The 21,479-nt window shown below is 45.6% G+C and overlaps 1 protein-coding gene across 1 annotated transcript in view; it reads left to right on the top strand.

Annotated features, from left to right (window-relative positions):
- The window catches only part of CDH13 (cadherin 13), a 1,000,495-nt gene that overhangs the window by 854,400 nt on the left and 124,616 nt on the right, over positions 1–21,479 (top strand). Inside the window, exon 8 of the mRNA XM_044255654.1 lies at positions 11,861–12,001. Within this exon, the coding sequence (XP_044111589.1) occupies positions 11,861–12,001 (141 nt within the window). The remainder of the gene's footprint in view (positions 1–11,860; positions 12,002–21,479) is intronic.

The following is a 21,479-nucleotide window of genomic DNA, read 5'->3' as shown; positions in this document are numbered from 1 at the left end:
GAGGCGGGAAGTCACGGGATGGGGGCAGTGACGGAGCGAGGGGGCAGGGCTGAAATCAGCATCATTTGCCCCTCTGAGGCGCTCAGAGGTGGAGTGACAGGGGGTCCCGCTGAGGACGACCCCACCTTCCCAGCTTGAGCTGGGGCTCCAGGAGTAAGGGCCTTGTTGCAGGGGAACAAGAGCTCTGTGAAGCCAACAGAGACATCCACACGGAGACTTACAGGGGATGCCTGCGAGAGGATGTTTCGTGTCTCCCCCCCACCCACCCTGGGAAATTTTCTTTTATTTATTTGACAGAGAGAAAGCAAGGAGGCAGAGCAGTGGGCAGAGGGAGAGGGGAAGCAGACTCTCTGCTGAGCAGAGATCCCAATGTGGGGCTCAATCCCAGGACCCTGAGATTATGATCTGAGCCAAAGGCAGACGCTTAACCCACTGAGCCACCCTGGGGTGGATGTTTAGCGTCTTAAAGGGAATATGATTTTTCTAGAAAGGGTGAGGAAAAAAATTTCAGAGTTGGAGAGAACATTTAGCCAGCAATGCTTCCTGTCTCTCATTTAAATTGTATCATAAACAGGTGGGTTTAAGTAAAATATAGGAGAGTTCGTGTCGACCTGCCTTTGGCAAGTGTTCGTTCGGACGGTGCTGACCCAAGTGTGGTCTTCAGACCCGCGGCAATAGCCTCACCTAGAAGCTTCCCAGAAACGCACAGGCTTGGCCTTTGCCTGGAACCCCTGAGCCCTCAGCACTTGGCGGGGAGCTGAGAATCTGTGCTGTAGGGTGCTCCCCCCCGCCCCTGGGGATTCTGACAGAAGCAAGTTCAAGAAGACAATATAAGACAAGATCAGACACTATGTCTTAAGCACCTTTTCTTAGCAGGCATAATGTTGCCATGACAGTGCAGGGCCGAAAGGCTGGAAGAAACAGGCTAATGCGGTAAACAACGATTGCAGAAATATGTAAGAACTGTAGAGAACCCCGTCTGCACTTCCTTATCTCAAACAGATAAAACCAAGAAATTCTTGAGATTCTCTTACTGTTTCCTCACCCGTGGGGGTCGCTGTGACCTTCGAAGGTGGGCCTGGACCAGATGATCTCCAAGGTCCTCGCAGGAACCAACAGGCTGTGTCTAGTGACCTCCCAATCTTGACTCCAGCCGTACCAGTGAGCTTGTCTCCTCTGGCCACCTCTGTCCTGCTTCCCAGGCTCTTCTCCCCTTTCTGGGTGCTGCCCCCCACCCACACCGACACCAATGCTCCAAAGCTCAGCTCCAGCCCCCAAAAAGCCACCACAGCCCCTCCCAGCTGCCCCTTTCACACCTGGACCTACTGAGGCCACATTTGGCACGTACCGCCTGGTGCCTCATGGACCTGCTTGGACGTTTTTATCTGCAGCGAAGCCATGAGTCCTTTGAAGGTGAGGATTATGCCTTACATAATCCCGAGGTGTCCTGACCAGAGTCAGAATCAGCCTCCCGCTGTTACTGGAAGGGGGGAGTGTAATGGCCTTTAGGATGAAGAGCCTCCCATCTCCTCTCATAGAAACTTCCAGATCAAGACCCCACTTCTAATCCTGTAGTAGGACATTCTTTTCTGCTGGAACGTGTCCTTCACATTATTCTTCTTACTCCCCTCCCATTCTGCTAAAATTCCCTGGGGATTATTTCGCACTCGGTGGGGCTCCCTTTCCTTGTCGCTACCATTGAAGATAACATCTGATGCCTCGGAAAATAACGCCTCAGCAAATGTTTGGCGAATTAAGGAAACTCCATAAGACCTTCCCAAGCACCCTGTGCTCTGACCCCCTTCCCATAGATTTTAGTCGGCTCGCTTAGGATACTTAACCTCATCACACCTTGAGGACTGGACTTTTGTCTGTTTATCTAGAATATAAATGCCCCAAGGGCAGGGTGTGTGTCGTTCATCACATCTTAGCAGAGTTACCCGAAACTAGTAGACTCTGTATTCAGGTTTCAGTGGAATCAAGCTGAATGTCAAATATTCGCCAGCGTGGGTCTAAAGAGGGTGATTTTTCCAAGTACTCATGAATGCCATTGGCCGTTTATTTCCTCCGTAACATCGGAAGATGTACGCGGCTCCTGGAAATGGTTTATGTGATTTTGGCGTCCCTCGACCTGACATCTGTCACTTCGGCTATTCCAGCCGCATATTTCGAAGAGGCGCTGTTTATTTCCTCCGTCGCTTCCCCACCCTGCTGACTTTGCCAGCAGTCAGTAAATCTGGGGAAATGAGCTCGGCCTTCTCCTTACCCCGCAGACCCCAGCCGGGAATGAAAACACAGCGGGCGACAGCCGGGAACATGAATGTTCACATTAGCACCGGGGAGCGAGGCGAAGGGAGGCCGAGAGACACACACGCCAGTCGAACGGACTCGCGCTGCTGCCCAGGAAGATGGGAGAGCGGCCCTCACCGTCTGCCCTGGGAATCGGGGACCTTTCCGGGGAGATGGATGTGGTGCCTGCTGGATTTATGGACTGCCGATCCCCCGCGCTCTGTGGCCAGAGTGGGTAAATCAAAGCCCAGACAGACAACGACTCGTGCTGCTTCAGATAATGTTTTCCCCGATCTGTCTGCGGTATTTATAGACCAGGTGTCAGGTGCGGCTGACCTGGAGAAGAACGCGGTCCCCGAGCAGGTGTCCTGTCGTAAGGAGTCTTGCACGGCGCGGCCTGGGCACAGCTCATGAGTAAATACGGGAAGGAATGACACTGTATCTTTGCTAGAAAGCGCATGTTAAAATTTCTCGTTAACAGTACCTTCAGCGCTGGACAACAAAGGGCTTGACTGAAAGAGACGGACTTCCTGGACTCCTACAGCCCAGTCGGTGACCTAGAGCCAGCGGTCACGGGCTCACTCAAACTGGTGGTGTCCACAGTGGTCTCTCCTTGTCCGCGGGGCATGTGTTCCAAGACCCTGAGTGGGTGCCTGAAGCCGTAAATGATGCTGAACCCAATAAGGACCAGCTGTTTTCCTCTGCATACATACCTCTGATGACATGTCACTTCTAAATTGGGCACAGGAAGGGATTAACAAGAATAACGAAGTAATGGGACAATTCAAACAATATACCACAGGTCATGTGAATCTGTTCTCTCTCTCACTCTCTGTTGGCCAAAATATCTTTTTGTACTGTCCTCAGCCTCTGTGATGAGAAGGAGTCAGGGGAATGACGGAGGCATCCGATGGGGGCATCAGGCTGCCGTTGAACTTCTGGCCACGTCAGAAGGAAGAGCATTTGATTCCCGGGTGTGGCTGACGGCAGGTAACAAAGGCCACAAAAATCAGAACTGGGGGTCGAGGGGATCACGTTCCAACTCTGCACTCCAGGACAGCATGTTGGTAGCTCGGGATCAGCTTCAAGAGGAGAGTAGCTAGGCCACCGAGACTGACGAACACTGCAAACCCGGAGAACCTGTTGTTAAGCGCTGTGGATACACGCCTCTGTGTGACTCATTATTTTAGAAGAACGTATCTAGAATCGACTGATTATTGCCAACCTCTCTGCTGTGCCGGGCACTGAATTAGTAGCTGGGAGATGAAGGTCTGAACAAGACAAGGCCCCCGACCTCAGGGAGCTCCGACTGTCGGTTCCAAGATGGCCAATAAACAAGTAATCGATAAACAAGAATGTTCTAGACTGCGGTAAGTGCTGGGGAGAAAAGGACTGTATTGGTTATTTATTGCTGCATAACCCATTACCCCAGAGCTTAATGACTTCGGACAAGAGGTGTTCGGTATCTCCCAGTTTCTGTGCTCTGGGCGTGACTCAGCTGTGTCGTCCACTCCATGGGCTCTCACAAAACCGCAGTCCATGTGTCTGCCCCGAATTTTCAGTGTCATCAGAAGGTTGGACTGAAAGGGTCCACTCCCAGGCACATTCAGTGGCAAGATGGCAGCATTCACTGCCTCGGGACTGTTCCTGGAGGCCACACTCAGTTTCTTGCTACACCTTCAAAACACGTTCCAAAGGGCACCTGGGAGGTTCAGTCGGTCAGGCGTCTGTCTGCCTTTGGCTCAGGTCATGATCTCGGGGTCCTGCGACCGAGTCCCGCATCGGGCTCCCTGCTCAGTGTAGAGTCAGCATCTCTGCTTCTCCCTCTCCCTCTGCCCCTCCGCCTGCTTGGGCCCTCTCCCTCTCTCAGATAAATAAATTCTTAAAATAAAAGAAGAAGACTCTCCAAAGATTCTACTGCAGGGTAACAGCAACCCTCTCTGGAACACTTAGACACCAGCCTCTGGGCTCAGTGCTTGACGTTACCGACTTTTATCCTGCCTTACTCTACAAGTAGGATTATTTCCCTCCTCCCATTTTACAGGTGAGAAAACTGAGTCAATAGCAAGCTAAGTCACTTGACCAGATGACCCAGCCGCCCAGTGCGGGGGGTGGGGGGGACCTTCCTAGGAGCAATGCCATAAGGTCCATTTGTGTGCCGTCAGCTCCCTGCCTTCTGCCTTCGTGGAGCTTTTCTTAAAGACTTTTATTTATCTGAGAGAGCGAGCACAAGCAGGGAGAGGGGGAAGCAGGCTCCCGATGAGCAGAGAGCCCGATGCAGGGCTCAAACCCAGGACCCTGAGATCATGACCCGAGCTGAAGGTAGACGCTTAACCAACTGAGCCCCCCAGGCACCCCTCGCTGTACCTTTTGACGGACAGATGGGGTCTCACAGAAGTGTGAGCTGGCTGCCGTCTTCTCAGAGGAAGAACTCGAGAACGCACGACCCCAACAAAGTCCTGTTATCGACCGAGTCCAGCTCCGCACCCAAGCTCAAAAGCCAGAATTTTCACAAGGGCATCAAACACGTGATGAGGGGGAAGACTTCTGAGGTTCTTACCACCAATTAAAGTCAACAAAATTGGAAGGAAAAAAGAAATAGGGGTGGAAATGTCGAAACTGAAGAAAAAGCCAGGGGCCTGGGGAAGAAATCCAGTCGGGACAAAGCGTGGAGAGACCTGGGGACAGCGTTCGGGACGAGACAAGAGAGCAACAAGGCGCAGCGTGGGTTAACGGCAAAAGCTTTCTCCTTTTAATGTTTATTTGTCGACCCCCCCCCAGCCACCATTATGCTTGTTATTAGTGATAAATGTTCCGTTAAATGCATCCTCGTATGGATGTCATCGGGGCCCTGGGAAACACCGAGGGTCTAGTGATTGATTGTGTGCCGTGTTTAATGACATGGCTTGATTCTTGTTTTTGCGAGATGAAATGTTTGGTTTTTTTTAAATCAGGGTGATCCGTGAACCCGGCCTATGTCTGTGGAGACACACCCGAGGCTTCCTCGCGTGGCTACACCGGCTTCCTTCCGTTTCCGGGCTGTCTGTTACCTGGGAGGGAGCAGACACGCAGGACAAAGTAGCAAACGCCATACAAAGGGTGTGGCCACGGGCTCCAAACCGAAAGAGCAGCTTTTCTCTCTGATAGATCTTACAGATCATAGAGCTTAAAATAAAATCAGAACAGCCAATTTAATTTTCCCAGTTTTGACGCAGCGCATTTCTTGGTCAGAATAAAATCCTCTCTCCTTTGAGGTAGAGCTCCCCGAGGGATAAGCTGTTCCCTGAGAATAAATGACTGTGGTGGGGAAATGCCACTGATAGGCTCCGACCTCGGAGACCGAGTTTGGTCCGGGGAGACAGTAATGTATCATCATGAACGGTAACGGAAGTCAATCGCCCACCTTGTTGGCTGCGTACCGGCTGGGTGACGGGGTCAAAAGCGCGGGCCTTGCCCTTGAAAACTTGGTCACCCACGTGGGGAGATGGTGCATGGGCATCCCAGATACAACCGAACGGGAAACACAGCCTTCGCGTCAGTCCGGGTGGGCCAAGCTCTGGAATCGACTTCCCGGAAACCTGCAGGAGGCTTTGTGTGCTGTGCGCGTCGCGGTCCGAGGCGGAGGGGCGGAGGGGCTCTGCCCCACGCGGCCGCTTGGAAATCCAAGCTTCTTCCTTTCTGGGAAATGGAGAACCTGGAGGATTATATGGGAGACTCAGGGACCCTGCCGGTGTCACTTCTGTCCATATCCCATGAGTTCACCTGACAGCCCTGCCGTGTGCCCGGGAGCACAAGGAAATAGGATTTGGTGAACAAGTAGCCCTGGCTTCAGCCCAGGGGACGGAAACCGATTCTGGCTGGTTTCAGTGCCCAAAAGACTCTCCCAAGGAGATCCAGGAGTGTGTTCCAAAACTGAGGCAAGGGTCAGAGCCAGGAGGCAGTAAGGTCCCAGATCATGGCCACACAGCACCGGTCGTTCTGGTCAGAGCAGTGCCTTCAGCCTAAGGCAGCCCAAAAGGCTCTTTCTATTGGAGTTGGCCACACCCATGCCCCAGTGAGCCCTGAACGAGTTGAGAGAAAGAAACACAAGAATCAGGTCAGGTCCTTGTCCTGAGGGATAGCAGCTTGGTCTCGAGAGGACAGTGGGGCTTACAACCCTCCATTCAGTTCATCCACTGAGCGACAGAACAGCTGGACAGCTGAAGGTCTCGACCCCCACGGGCAGGCCGCCTTCCTCGTGGGCAGAGAGAAGGACCAGGATGGGAAGTTTCATCCCAAACCATTCAGGAAAGCAAAAGCCCTCTCCTGGGCTTAGGGGTAACATGGTGAGAGGCAAGCAGGTTTGCCCTTCCTTCTGTCTCCCCAGGGCCTGAGTCCACATTTCATATTCCCAGAATCTGATCGTCCCAGCTCTGATCAGGGAGTTACGTATGGTCAGTCAACCGTGCAAGGGAGACAAACATAGCACGGGGCCACCGGGACCTATTTTTCCGTATCAACGGTCCTTCCTAGAGAATGCGGCAGCTGTGGGCTGCTTCGAATCTTTTCCAGCAGAAGAACAAAGGCAAGTGACCGCTATGAGGTAGAGAAATGAGCAGGGGTGCGTACACTTGAAGGGAGGGTGACCGTGGGAGCGAGGGATTTACGGAAGAAGGCTCAGCTGGCGTGGGAAGCGGGGCAGGCGTGATCGGAAGAGGTCATTCCGGTGGTGTAAGAGCCAGGGGATCCGGGTGGCGTTCTCTCCAAGTCTTTCACCTGTCCAAGGAGGCTGCGTTTATTATCGGTTGTTCGGTTTTTGTTACTGCTGTCATTGTGGAAAGCAATGCCGTGGATCACAGCAAAGAAATATCCCAAATACTGGTAAGCCAGTGGACTTGTCATCTTAAGAGCCGCTTTTAAGGAAGAAAACTTGGAAACAGCTCCACGAGGGACCATCCAGTACAGACGGCTGCGTGAATGGTGGCAGGTCCAGACCATGCGCTGGACAGCCCTGGGACAGCAGTGATAGGGCTGAACAATTTGCATAGCCGTGTGAACGGTATCACTTGTTTGAAGATGTGTGCGTATGGAGTGTGTGTGTGTGTGTGTGTGCGCACGCGAGCGTGTGTGTAATGTGTGGCTAAAGGAAGGAGACATCAGACCACGCATGGTAACTGCCTCTCGGAGGTGGGGCTGGGGAAAGGGGGAGGTCGGTCCTCCCTTTCTGCTCTAGAAACGATCGTATTTTTCTATTTGCCTTAAACAACTGGGTATTTCTCCAAGAATAAAAACATGTGTTCATAGTAGCCTTACGTGTGCCAGAAAATTGAGACTTTGCGAACATCTCATCCCAAGCCACACAATTTATCTCCTTAATTGTCTAATTGATTTTCAACGTGGTTAATCAATCTATTTCTCGTTGCACTCATAAAGTTTTATTTTCTTCAGTAGATGGGAATTGCCAGTTCATTTTTAAAAGTTCTTTATGAAACTTGTCCAATTACAAGAGAGTTAAGCCGATGCGTCTTTCCTTTGAGCTATCCTAAGAATTCATACCTGTCTCTGCTGAGCCCAGCTCCACTTTGGCGCTATTATTCATGGCTGTAGCCATGCCCAACCCTGAAACTTCCCTTGGCTCCTTGAAGAAATGACCCTGTATTCCCAGCACCCAGCACACTATTTAGATTAAATGCTTAGTAACTTCCAGTTAAATGAATGTAAAACTAATGAAGGAAAAAATTAGAATTAACTTTCTCTGGTCCAAAAACAAAAGGGTTTCTACGCAGGGGAGAAGGAAAAATAATGTATGCACAGGATGATTGGAATGCGTTGTGAAGAGGCTGTTTTGATACTGCAGGATGGTACAATAGCTCTCACACTTTCTTGCAAATAACCAGGTAATTGATCACAGCGTTAGTTGCGGTATTAGTCAAAATTCCCTTGTTGCTACTCATGGAACATTTAATTTAGATGTCTCATGGAAAGGCGAAATTTATTAGCTTCTAGAACTCACAAAATATGAGGGGGAGATTCTGCCTTCAAGGATCACGATCAAACGGCTCAAATAAGGTTGGAAAAACTCCATCTCTTCCTCCGGGTGGTTCTGTGCCATCTTCTCTCTCAGGCTGACTTTCTCTGTGTGCTTGCAAATGGTCACTACCAGCTCCAGATTTGTGTCTGCCCACCTCCAAGTCCAAAGGAAAGAAGGAAAACTCCTTCTTCCCAAGAGTACTAAAGGAAGTATGTCCCAGAATTTTGAGTTTCAGTCCTGGGTGGCCTGACTTGGGTTACGTGCTCATCGCAAGGTCATGGGAAGGGGAGGCTCTGATGGTCTGGGCCTGAATCACGTGACCATCCCTCTGTCATGGATAGAGTCAACCCTTCCTGAACTCCACCTGGGCTGAGAGTGAGGAAGCAGTGAGCCCCCCCACCCCGCCGCCTGCCCGCCATCTCCCCCCCTCACCCCCGCCTAAGGAATGATAGCCTCGGTCCAAGGGCAAGAGGGAGGGGTCACTAGGGAAGCAGAGCAACATGTGTCCACTAGTTGGTGCTTGAAGCTGTCCTGGGGGGATGTCCATAGTAACCTGCACTGCGTGTTGGAGCAAGGTAATGCTGGGAGGAATTCACAGCCTTGTTAGATAGCGATCCCACAGCCACGCTCGGCCCCCAGTTTGTGTCACGGGGCAAGATCAGCTGTTCTTTAGGGAGAAGCCATGCCCAGGATCATACACAAAATATTCTAGCAGGACTGACAGGGAAATTGGTCAGGTCTTCTAGGTACGCAGTACTGAGATAGGAATAGAAATGACCCATGAACAACGGCGCTTTCCTCCATGTGGATTATACACAGATTTCTTTCAGTAAATACAACACAGCACTAAATATGTATTTTCACTTCCCTATGGTTTTCTTAACATTTTCTTTTGTCTAGCTTACTTTATTGGGAAAATATGGTGTGTAATATATATAACATATAAAATATGTGTCAATTATGTTATCGGTAAGGCCTCCTGTCAACAGTGGGCTTAGCTTTTTTGGGAAATCAAGTTATACATGGATTTTCAATAGCACGGGGTTGGGCACCCCTAGCCCCCACATCGTTCAAGGGTCAACTGTAAAGAGCCTTAAAAATGTTTATACTCTTTTACTTACTGCTTGGAATCTAGCATTCAAAAAATAAAGAGTCAAAGTATATCGAAAGCTTCTTGAATAAAGATGTTCATTGCATTGTGATTTTCAGTTGTCAAAAATGTTTGGAGACTGGAAATAACCAAAAGTCCTCATAAGATGATGAAGTAAATTATAAAGTACGCATAGCATAATATTTTCTGCAACCCTTAAAGTGATGTCAGGAAATGATATTGGCCAATGACATTACATGGGGAAAGTGGCTGTTGAGTTTGCCCTGATCTCTTCACTATCAGAAAAGCTCATATAATTTCTTATTTTTATGATTCAGTGCTTCTAAAACCATGTAATGTTTTATTAGAAAAGTAAAAATGTTATACTAGAAATTAGGCCTGGCTAGTGGTTTTATGTCCAGAGACACTTTGGGAAGATTTTGAAAATAGGCCCAATTAACTGGTTTCATATGGTCCAGCTGCAGAATTTATGGCAAAGAGTAAATCCCACCCAACTTGTGGACTCGAATTAAGCTGACGGTTTTCCAACTTGAGCTTGAGAGTAGATGGAACTGAACCGGGTACAGTCAGAATCACCTAGAACGAGATTTGGTGTTGAACTCTGCTTACACTCAGCAGTGCTTACACTCAGAGAACCGTGGCTTTCCATTCCAGTGGGGCTCGTTTCCTAAGCCATACGTGTATCCATCAGTGTATGTACACCTAAAATTTACCCGGTGTTATATGTCAACTATAATGAAGCTGGGGAGTAGGAAACATTGTGAATAATCCTGTCCAAGGCTTGTCTCAGCAATCCACTTCTTTTCTCAAATCTGAGAGTTTAGAGCCTCCTAAACCATACAATAGAACTCCTACTCCTTAAGTTAGTAGTTCAGGAGCTCTTAGTTAAGAAACAACCAATTAAAGGTGCCCTAGGGAGCCCAACACTCTTTTAAAAATGCTGGAAAGTTTTGGGGGACAGCTAGCATTGAGCTGTTAAAATTTACCATGTAAACTCTTGATTTTGGAAGGAAATTCTAGATCCCCACTGCGTTTTTGTTTTTTGCTCCCCATGGTATTTCTTAATTGTTGGTTGGTATAAGCAACGGCTTTTGAAGCTGTCATACGAGCAAGACGATTTGCGACTGGTAGGACCTTTTATGTTTGTTATTGAAGGCGATTCAACTTGAACTCTGTGAGTGATTAAGAAAACACTCCAAAATGGTTTAAGCAAATAAGGAAAATTAATGCCGTCATTAGCTAAAAAGTCCACAGGCAAGACTGGCTTTGGGCATGGCATGATCAGGTGATCCAGTACAATCGCTGGGAAACGTCTCTTCTTCTCCAGAGTTCAAGTCTCGTTCGGTCAGAAGATGGACTTCCTTCTCAGATGGGGCTCCCCCCCGACCCAAGCCCAGCTGTGGTCCTGAGACAGCTCGTCTAGCCCCCAGGCCACATCTTGCAGGCTCATACCACAGGGACGCAGACCTTCCTTCTCTCGAATGTCAAACACAGGCCCCGAGCCTGGACACGTCACCGTCCCCCTGGAATGGCAGACCCTTACTTGCTTCTTCTCATCAGGGCTCGTCCCAGAAGTTGGCAGGGTGGCAGTCAGGGAACGGCAGTCCAAGCCAAACCCCATGGGCCAAGGATAGGTGATGGGTAGGTCCCCAAAGGAAAAGTGGGTGCTGCTTTGCCAGAAGAAGAATGGGGGGCTGTTGGCCAAGACAAGCAAATCTGTTCCAGAAGACAGTGTAAAGGCAGGGGTTGTTACGTATGAGTCTTGGGGTCAGAGCCCCTTGGGTCGTTGTTTTGAATGTTTAAACACAGAAGAAAAATAGCCGTCAAAGTATGCATGGATTAAAGTGCATCTTCCAAAATTAACCTAACATGAGAAACAAATGCCTACAAATAACACGCAAGAAATGCGGTATAAGCGACTCCAAACCTCAGTTGGGATCTTTTTTCACCTGTAAAATGAGAACCATATATATGCCTTAACACACTTTTTGGAAAGATTAAGTACAAAATCCAGTCCCCCGTGCCTGGTTAGCTGGTTGTTCAGTAAAGGTGAGTTCCCAGAGCTGCCACCTTTGTCCCTGTCTCATCATCACACTTGACCTCCGTTGTAGAGTTTCGTGAGGTCACTGTGAAATGACATAAATGGGTGTAAACGTCAGACGTGGATTGTCTGTCTCCCCAAAGCCTGGAAATGGGACAGTCTGGAATGTACCAAGTGCCCCTTTCAACAAGGACAGAAAACAGATTCCGTCCCCACGACCGTATGAATCGTGACAGTCTCGTGTTGGAGAGATGCCAGAGGCACAGTCACGCAGAACAGGTGCAGGCTCTGTGGGTGCGGGATGCCTGCCCCGATGGGGGAGGGGGTGGCGTAGCCCTCGAGACCCCCGAGCCCCAGGTGGCAGCCCAAATCTAAACGCCGTCTTGTCTGTCATGTTTTTGCTTTATAGACTCTGGAAAATCCCAAGTATGAATTGATCATCGAGGCTCAAGACATGGCAGGACTGGATGTTGGGTTAACAGGCACAGCCACGGCGACCATCATGATCGATGACAAAAATGACCACTCGCCAAAATTCACCAAGAAAGAGGTAAAGACCCACTGCCCACCGCCCACCACCCCAGCTGCTCGCGGCCATGGTCGCCGAGCGCGATCAATCCCGCGCGCTATAGCCCCTGCCGGCGGCCGGTTTGCCAACAGAAACCCTCCCGGTGGGAGAGGGGGCGTCGTTTTGCTCTTTGGTACTTTTTCGCGTCGGTGTCTTTTGTGTGTACATAAAGCTGGAAAGAGCGTTGTGAGAACAAAAGCACTGAATCTTGTTAAAGTCCATAAGAAAATAACTTTTAATGCCAAAGTGCCATTTTCCTAGTTTTATCGGTGTTATTTAGCACTGAGTTATGGGAGGCCCATTGTGATTTTAGCATAACAATAAGTATTTTTTTCCAGCGAGTACAGATTGAGAGGCTAAACGGAACAGCAGCGAGAAGGTGAAGCAGATTTTCTTGGCATTAACAAGGTGGCCCAGGAGCTTATAAATTATCACCAAGTTAGCTTGTCTGGAAGAGCTATTATTTATTCTCGGCTCTTGGGCTTTTATGATTATGGATCATGGTTGCTGGGCCCCATTTATTGCAACGGAGCAATGTTTGGGGCCGGGCTAGGTACACAAAATTACATTCCCTTGCTGAATTTGTGTCCAAACCAGGAAGTTATTTGCACCATGCCTCTGGTGGAAATACATCATGCCTCTGGTGGTTTCTCTGGGGCGTCAGGGCCTGGGCCAAAGATCTGACACCCCTGTTACTGACCAAGAGTGTAGGATGGGTAAGGATGGCCTTCGGCGTTGGCTAGGACTTTGCTGGTCATCCACCAGCCCCAACGGGGCTCTCCCCTGAGATTCTTTGCCTCATTTGACCGTGTGAAATGGGTTTCAGTAACCACTCGTTACCCATGAGGGAACTTACTTTCAGCTCAGAGAATCTAGATAAGTGCTCCAAGGTCACGGGCAGAGTCAGTGACAGAACTGGGATGGGAAGCCAGCCCCCAGGGAGCCATGCAGCTAACGGCAATATTATGCTTCCTAAAAGGCACATGTCTGGGATTTGCAGTTGCTCCACATCTCTCTCTCTCTCTCTCTCTCTCTCTCTCTCTCTCATCCCAGGGCTACTCCAGGTGGCTCAGGAAAGGAGGACGGTCTGGCTCCCCAGTGCCCTTCCCTCCCCAGCAGCCCTGCGTGCGTGACGCATTCAGGGTGGCAATCTCCCCCTCTCCCAGGGGGGTCCTGGGCACTCTGGATCCAAAATAGCTAATATGGCTTCATTCTCTTGCTTCCCATGACGTGTTCCTATGATGGCTAAAACAGAATGCCCACTGTCCCCGAGGTGCGCAAACTGGTGTTCCAAAAAACTAGTTCTGTGAGTTACATCATTGCGGGGCAGGGGAAGACTTCAGGGTCAGCTAGATACGGGTGACTCGGGGTTGAAGAGAGGAAAGATTTCTTTTACCGCAACACTCCCGGGTATGTTTAAAATGCTTTACTTCTCTAAGAGGGACATGGATAGTCTGTAGGGTTTTTCAGACTTACTTGGCCCTAGGAATAATTTTTCCCTGGCCACCTCATCTTGTCTCACTGAGCTGGTGTCCCATGGGACATTCGCTGGGGATGCTGGTTTACCTGCAGAATTTCTATATCCAAAGCTATGCCCCCCAAAAAAAGTACTAAAGGCTTGTTTTCATATTCAATATAGACATTGTAATGAAAATAAAAATTACATAACCCCAATCTAAAATAAGGAGACCTGGCAATGTTTTCAGGTATGTGAGGCTAATTAGTTCGGTACAGCCCTGATTTTAGCTCCTGTGGCTCCGGAAACAAGAAGCATGTGCCTCATCATGAACTAAATACTGTGAGGAAGAGATTTGTGTTGTTGTTGTTAATACCACTGTTAACTCAGATCTTAAGAATAAGAGACACTGAGTACCATCATGGAAAACATACTCACATCATGGAAAATATACTCAAGAGACACTGAATAGCATCATGGAAAATATACTCACTCACTTTTTTATATCAGTAAAAGCACAGAACTTTTTTTCAAATGGACATTGGACAACGAGCTTGACATTCCCACAGGGCAAAAGTGATGTCTCAACTCCTACAGAGATGTAAGAAATCAAGTGAGAGGAATGGGAACTAGCAAGTCCACAAAACTGTCCTTCTTGGGTATTGGGTGTCCCAAAGTAGTCTTTGTTCAATGTTGGATAAATGAAGTTCACAGTTAGATTTTCTAACAAATTCCTGAAAGGCTGATTTCTTTGTTGTTGAAAAGGGATTCCTACGTTTTGGAAGCCAGAATTGCCAGAGGTGGTAGGACACGGAGGGGAAGAGATGGGCTCTGGAACCAGAACTGGATTCAGATCCCACCATGGATATGAGCATGTTAACCATCTGTCGTAGTCTCTTTACCCGTTGATGGGGCTGACGGTAAAGCCTAGCTCGTTAGGTTCTTGTGAAGGTAAAATGAGCCGGTGATGGAAAGCATTTAGATAGTGCTGGTCACTACTCTTCTCTAGGGTGTTGGTCAAGAGAACAGTGGTCCTAAGGAAGGTGGTGGTGAGGGCGAGGTTGGGAGGAAGGCAGTGACGAGGAAGATGGCGGCAACCTAGATAGTGGTGGTGAGCAAAATCGTGGTAAAATTTCTAAAATGTAAAAAGTCAACCAACATTCTTAATCCAAAGGGACACCTCTTCCCATGTTGAAAGTCTGCTTCTTTCCCCTAACGTGATCTACAAACCTGGTCATTTGAAATCAATGGTTCAGACCCTAGAGTTCCAGGGGAAAAGGAATTCTGGAGGACAGGTGGCAGAATCAGTAAAATGCATCACTGTGAACAAAAGAAAAACAGGCCAAGAGAAACCTGCTAAGGGGGGAAAGAGAAGTCCTGAGGAGAGCTCAGCCCAGTGCAGTGGCCACTGGGATGTGGAAGAGGCAGGCCAATAGGATGTACGACGAGCAAGAGGAAACGTGCTGCTTGTGATCTTGAAGCTGAAATAATGTTTACAGATGGAAGTTGAAGTTTAATCATTCCAGAATGGAAGTGGTAGTCATTTGCATTTGAGGATGTCTAGAAAAATCACCCAAGATGTTGTCATATACAGGTTTCTAGCTATAGTAAGACATTTCTGAGGAAGTTCATAGGAATATATAGTTGTTTTGTTGGTCTAATTCTTTCTGATGTGATCTTCGATCTGCAGAGATATTGATTTTGTTATCTGTTTGAAAGAGAAGTTATGTGTGGCCACAGATAAGAGCGACTGGAAATAACACTTTGTTAAAGTAGGTAGAAGTATGGTTTCTTTCACACGAGAGTGTGTAGGTAGATGTCCCAGGCCGATGTGCTGACGCCGTGACATCTCCAGTGTCCCTGATTGCTCTTATCTTGCTTCTGTATCTTCTCCAAGGCTGCCTCATAGTACAAGAGGGTCACTGTGGCACCAGCCATCATGCTACATCACAGGAAGAAAGAAACAGGAAATGAGAAGGGCAAAGAAGGACCTGCCACATAAGTAAATGCCATTTGAAGAGCTTTCCCCAGAAACCCACACGAACTCTGCTTTCATCTCCTTAGTCTCCCTTATCTGTAAGGGAACCCGAGACATAATTCCATCTTGAGTTGGCATGTTGCCGTCCTGGACAATATAAGGGTTGTTCCTGAGGAAGGAGATATTTTAAAGGTTATTTTTAAAAGTAAGTTCTTAGCACAAAGTCAGCTCGTCTGTGTGTTCCATTGTGATTGTTTCCAGGGACTACCAGCTTGCTGAGAAGCAAGGCCACATCTCCCTTGTTCTCAGTCCCAGCCCCAGTAGGCACTCAATAATTCAGTGTTTGCTGAATGCTTCCAGAAGGTCATCTTAACATTAAAAATATGTCACCAGATAAGATGAACCAAGGTCATACTTAAGAGTGATACATGAATTCGATTTTTGTCATTGACTTTTGTGAGTATTGGAGTTGGAAGCTCTTATCTCCCTGTGGAGGGTCTGCTTTGAGTTTCCTTACACAAAGATTCTACTAAATGTTAGTTTCAGACGTTGAGTTTTTCTTCATTTTTCCAATCAATTAATTTTCAGGTTTTACCTTAGTATGACTATTGGTGATTTAAACTTAACAACTTGGGTTTGGGTTTTTATGGGTTTGTGGGTTTTGGTTTTTTTTTTTTTTTTTGGCAATTTGATGAATTCTAAGGTAAATGTTGCTAGGTATGAGCTATGACATTACAACATCTGTAATAAAAATGGCATATAACTTAAAAGGTCCAATCCTCCAGCTGGCAGATGAGAGAACGGTAAACACTGTGCTTTTCATAGAGGGGGGAAGGTAAAGGTCACGAACAGGAGGCCGGCAAGGTGAAACTGAGCCACGGGCAGATGCTCGAATTGGGTTACTGCGTGCGTGTGGAGGGTCTGTTTCCAAATCCTAAAAACCAGGGTCTCCAGAAACCTTGATGCCTTGGGAGTCTTATTTTTCTGTGGACTATGAGCTGTTATAATAAAAATATTTTATTAGTTAACTGCCTAATTAACCCTTTATCTTACACATTTGAAGGCATCCTCCATGGTCTCATCCTTATGTAGTACCTATGTAATTTCGGTTCTATAGAACAAAAAGTCTAGTCTTGCCCCCGGGAGGGTTGATAGAAATTTGCTCTGTATGATTGAGATTTTAGAAATGTGTTTTTTCACTTTCACAACACATTTCATCATTGGAAAACTCATGTAAATTTAGAGAAGTGTTAAATTTGAGAAAATATCAGGTTTCTCATTCAAGTGTGTGTACACACACACACACACACACACACACGATGTACACAAATATGTAGTTGTACAATTTCCAAATGCTTTTGTGTAAGTTGATGACCCTTGTTAACCATGTCATCCATGGGGGTCACCTCTGCCCTTGTTTTGAGGCATATTAAGAGTTTTATATTACTTTTGGTGATGTTGACACGGCAGGTAAAATCACGAGATATTTAAATCTTTACCAATGTGTTCATCATGATTCACTCCTATTCATTTATTGGTTTATCAGGCAATCAAGGAGCTATTTTATTTCTCGTGTTAGAAATTTGCTTTTTCCTCGTAATGAACAATCTGATGCAGAATGATGTCAGGGTAACATCTATTTATTGCATTCCTTAACTTTGCCACTCTGCTTCACATTCCATTAAGTATTTTTAATAACTTTTTTAAGATATAATTCACATATCATAAAGTTCACCCTTTTAAAATGTAAAATCATTGGCTTTTAGTAGACTCACGAAGTTGTGCACCCATTACTGCTAATTCCAGAACATTCCATCACTCCAAAGAAATGCCATGCCCATTAACAGTCACTCCCCATCCCCATTTTCCCAAAACCCATAACAACTACTAATCTTCCTTGTATTTCTATGCACTTGCGTATACTGGACATTTCATATAAGTGGAGTCATGCGGGATGTGGCCTTTTGTAATTTGCTTCTTTCGCTGTGTGTTTAAGCTTCCTCCACCTTGTAGCACGTAGCAGAATTTCGTTCCTTTTTATGGCTGAATAATACTCTGTTCTACGGATTTACAATGTTTTGTTTATCCATTCATCCACTGGTGGACATTTGGGCTGTTTCTGGTTTTTTGGCTATTGTGCATAATGCTGCTGTGAACCTTCATGTAGAATCCACTGAACTTTTATCTGAATTTTCTCTCAATTCCGTAATAGTCAGAAAGAAAAGGAATATTGACCTATAGCATTGTTCCAAATTAAGAGTTTATAATTGCTTACTTATTTTATCAAATCATTCCAGATCATTCCAAAATGTCTTTCTAAATTATAATTAATAAGCCTAACTCAAGTTATATGGCCTTTATTTAAGAAAACTTGTAACTTTTACATTAAAAAGTACACAAATATTGAGTGATTTTATGACTCATAAGTCAAACGCGAAACCCAGATCAGTAGAACCTGAACGGCAGCTCAGGAACTTCTTAAAATCCCTCTCACTCACCACTGCTTACATGTGTGTTGCTTGATTCCATGTACTTAGGATCTATTAATATCTAGTTTAGTTCCACCGTGGCTGGAGACCAAACTGATATGGTTATAGTCCATTGCTATTTATTGAAACTTGTTTTACAACCAGAATATGATCTGTTTTGATAAATGGCCCAAGTGCATGTAAAAGAATGTGAAATCTACAGTTATTTAATATTTTTGTTCAAATCATCTATATTTTGTTTGTTAATCTTTTTATGCTATCAGTTACTGAAAGGATAGATATGGTATCTATGATTATAGATCTCTCTATTTCTCCTGTTAGTTGTATCTAATTTTTTTTGTATATTTGAAGCTGTTGTTATTAACTGCTTACAAATTTAAAATTATTATATCTTTATGATGTTTTGATCTTTTATTATTGCAAAACTTACTCTCTACCTCTGGAAATGCTGTTTGCTTTAACACTTACCTCATCTGGTATTAGAATAACTTTCATAAGGTTAGTGTCATCATGCTTCATTTTTTTCCATTCTTTCTTGTCTCAAGTTTTCTGTAACCTTGCGTTAAAGTGCCTTTCTTATAGGCAGAGTATATATGGGTTTTTATTTATCAGTTCTGATAATCCTAGTCTTTTTACTTGGATTATTTTGTCCACTCACATGTAATGCCAAGACCATATACATGAGTTTAAGTCTGCCAATTCTAATATTTACATATAACTACATATATAATATAATAATATATAATTAGAGAGAGACAGACTGTCTGTTCTTCTGTTGACTTGTTTCCCGGTTCACCAGTTCTCTCTTCTGCTATGTTTATCTATTATACCCATCTATCAAGCTCTTAATCCCACCTTTTGTACATTACATATAATTCCCATGAACTTATTTTATATATTAAAATTCTCTACTGCAATTTTCCATTTTATCTATTTTTTAAAATATTTTACTCAGAGATACTTTAAATTCAATGTCTGATAACTCCAGTATCTAGATCACTTCTAAGTCTATTTCTATTTTCAGTATTTTTCACTTCTTTTCTGGTGATGTGTTATGGTCCCTTTTCCTGCCTATAACTTTTTTTAAACGCAATTATGAATAACACATGTGAAATTTTTTTAAAGGGAATTTGGGACTCTGGCTGATGTTCTTCTCCTCAAGAAAGGATTTACTTTTACTTCCTGAAACTAGTAAGCATAGAAAAAGATGATTTTAAATAAGTCTAGAATTGAGTTGGTTTATGGTTGAGTTTCAGTCTCTTCTCGGGGCTAATCTACTTCCTGGTGTTCCTTAGTCCTCAGGCGCAGCATTTCTGGGGCCCTCACTGAAAGTCTAGGATGTTTACAAGGGCTCTTCTACCTCAGAGACCCTGAATTTCAGTTGTCTGCTCAGCCCCATGAAATTACTGAAAGCTCTGCTTGGCTTCCTGGCCACTTAGCTCGTGCTTCCTGCTCAGATCCTTAGCCTCTTGTCCCTGTGCCATTATAATTTAGAAAATACTGTAAGGGTAAAATCCCATACTGGCCTCAGTGGGGTGCCTGGGTGGCTCAGTGGGTTAAAGCCTCTGCCTTTGGCTTGGGTCATGATCCCAGGGTCCTGGGATCAAGCCCTGCATTGGGCTCTCTGCTCTGCAGGGAGCCTGCTTCCTCCTCTCTCTCTGTCTGTCTCTCTGCCTACTTGTGATCTCTGTCAAATAAATAAATAAAATCTTAAAAAAAAAAAAAACAAAAGATTGGCCTCATAGGCTTCCCTCTCTGCACGATCCTTGACTCTCACATTCTGGCTGCCTTGCTAGTTCTCCAGTGCTTCCATATAGGTGGGAGTTTTTGTGTTAAATACATATTCTCGATTATTCTAAATTTGAGGGCCAGTCTAGGAGACGTCTTCCCCAATTACCATAAACCAAGAAATCTTTGATTTTTTTCTGCTTTTTAATCTGGACCATCAAGGAAAAACAATAGATGTGAACATGGAGTGGCATAAAAAGTGTGCCATAAAAAGCCCCATATCTTTGTTAAAAATATGGGTTAAAGAACTGTCATGAATTCGTTTCTCAGTGCCCACACCCTCTCCTACTATTGGCTTCAAAATCAACACATGTCAGTGAAAAGTTTAAAAATGTTTGCATCTCCTCCTTGTTATTGATAACCAAGGTCACTCTAACTTCCAGAAAGTTGAGCTGCATGCTCTGTGGCGAGCTTCCCTTTCGGAGCCCCTCGGTCTTGAATGGACTTGAACACCTGGAGTTTCTTTTACTCTTGAATCTTCATTTGTTTTGGGTTGTTTGGTGGTTAGGAAATCCCTTTCTGTGCCTTCTTTTACCAAAAGTCTATTTAAAGTGAACGGATTTGTCCTGTCCACCAGGGTTCCATGCAGTATGGTTGAGTGCTTTGAAGAAAACTCTCCTCGCTCAACTTTTACTTCCCCTAGGAGAGCCCTTTAAATTCAGGCATGCCTATGTCTTCACATTGACCATGTAATTACACATTCTGCTTGCTCAACAGAGATTAATCCAGAAAGCCAATCACCTATTGCTTACGAGATCAAACCCATTTCAATTATCTGACTTCAAGTAACTTTTCTGGAAGGTGGAGTCCAAGACATTTTAACAACCAGATAAATCTTTAAAGATGATTAAATCTTATTCCAAATAGAACATCCTCCCTCTTCCCAAGAAGCTTTTTATAGCTGTCATGGTGAAATATAGGAGACTTGTTTCCGTGATACTGTGAAATCACCTATCTGACAGTTTTCTAAGTGTCTGAAGCTTTAAATGAAACCAAACATACACTATTGGGATTTTTGTGCCATGCTTTGTGCGGTGATGGGGGGATTCCCAATCCATAAAGAAATAGAATATTTGGAGAAAAGAGAACAGAGTAATTTCAATGCACAGATTCCAACAATTTCCAACTACACAAACAGGAACACAACTTCTGATTACATCAGTTCCTGGTCCATCTTTGTGTGGGCCAACACCTTGCCCAAGGACTCCAGGAGCCATCTACTCAAATTGCATTCCCAACTTCCCATCACGTAATTAACAAGGGGTTAGCTGCAAAACAGCCAATACCCACACTGAGTACACCACATGAAAGGGTGAGTTCACTGCTTTCTTCTCCCGCACCAAGGTCATAGAAAAACACGAAATCATCAGCTAAATCTGCTAGGGTTCAAATTTCAGAAATTCTTGAAACAGCAGGTCTGCAGCTGGATTTCTTGAGTAGAAGAGAGTGAAGGGAAACATTTGTACAAATACAAGCATGGTCTATAAATAGAAGCCATCATCCAAACAGAATTCTTCCAGCAAAGGAAGAGAGTGGTGTATGCTTTCCTGAGTTTAATTGTTCACAGACAGCAGGGTGAGAAATCTTGCGTTGTGGAAAATGCCTATGTCAGTTAGAAACTGTGCGTGTGATATCAAAACATCTGGATTTTTTTAAGCCAAAAAATATAATCTGCCCCGTGGCAGGTTCTTCAAGTTGCTTGGAAAGGTAGACCAGACAGCCAGGTGATTTATTGCATTAATCACTCTT

The sequence above is a fragment of the Neovison vison genome, chromosome 7 (genome assembly GCF_020171115.1).
Source record: "Neovison vison isolate M4711 chromosome 7, ASM_NN_V1, whole genome shotgun sequence".
Lineage (NCBI taxonomy): Eukaryota > Metazoa > Chordata > Mammalia > Carnivora > Mustelidae > Neogale > Neogale vison.
This window is presented reverse-complemented; position numbering and strand designations above follow the sequence as displayed.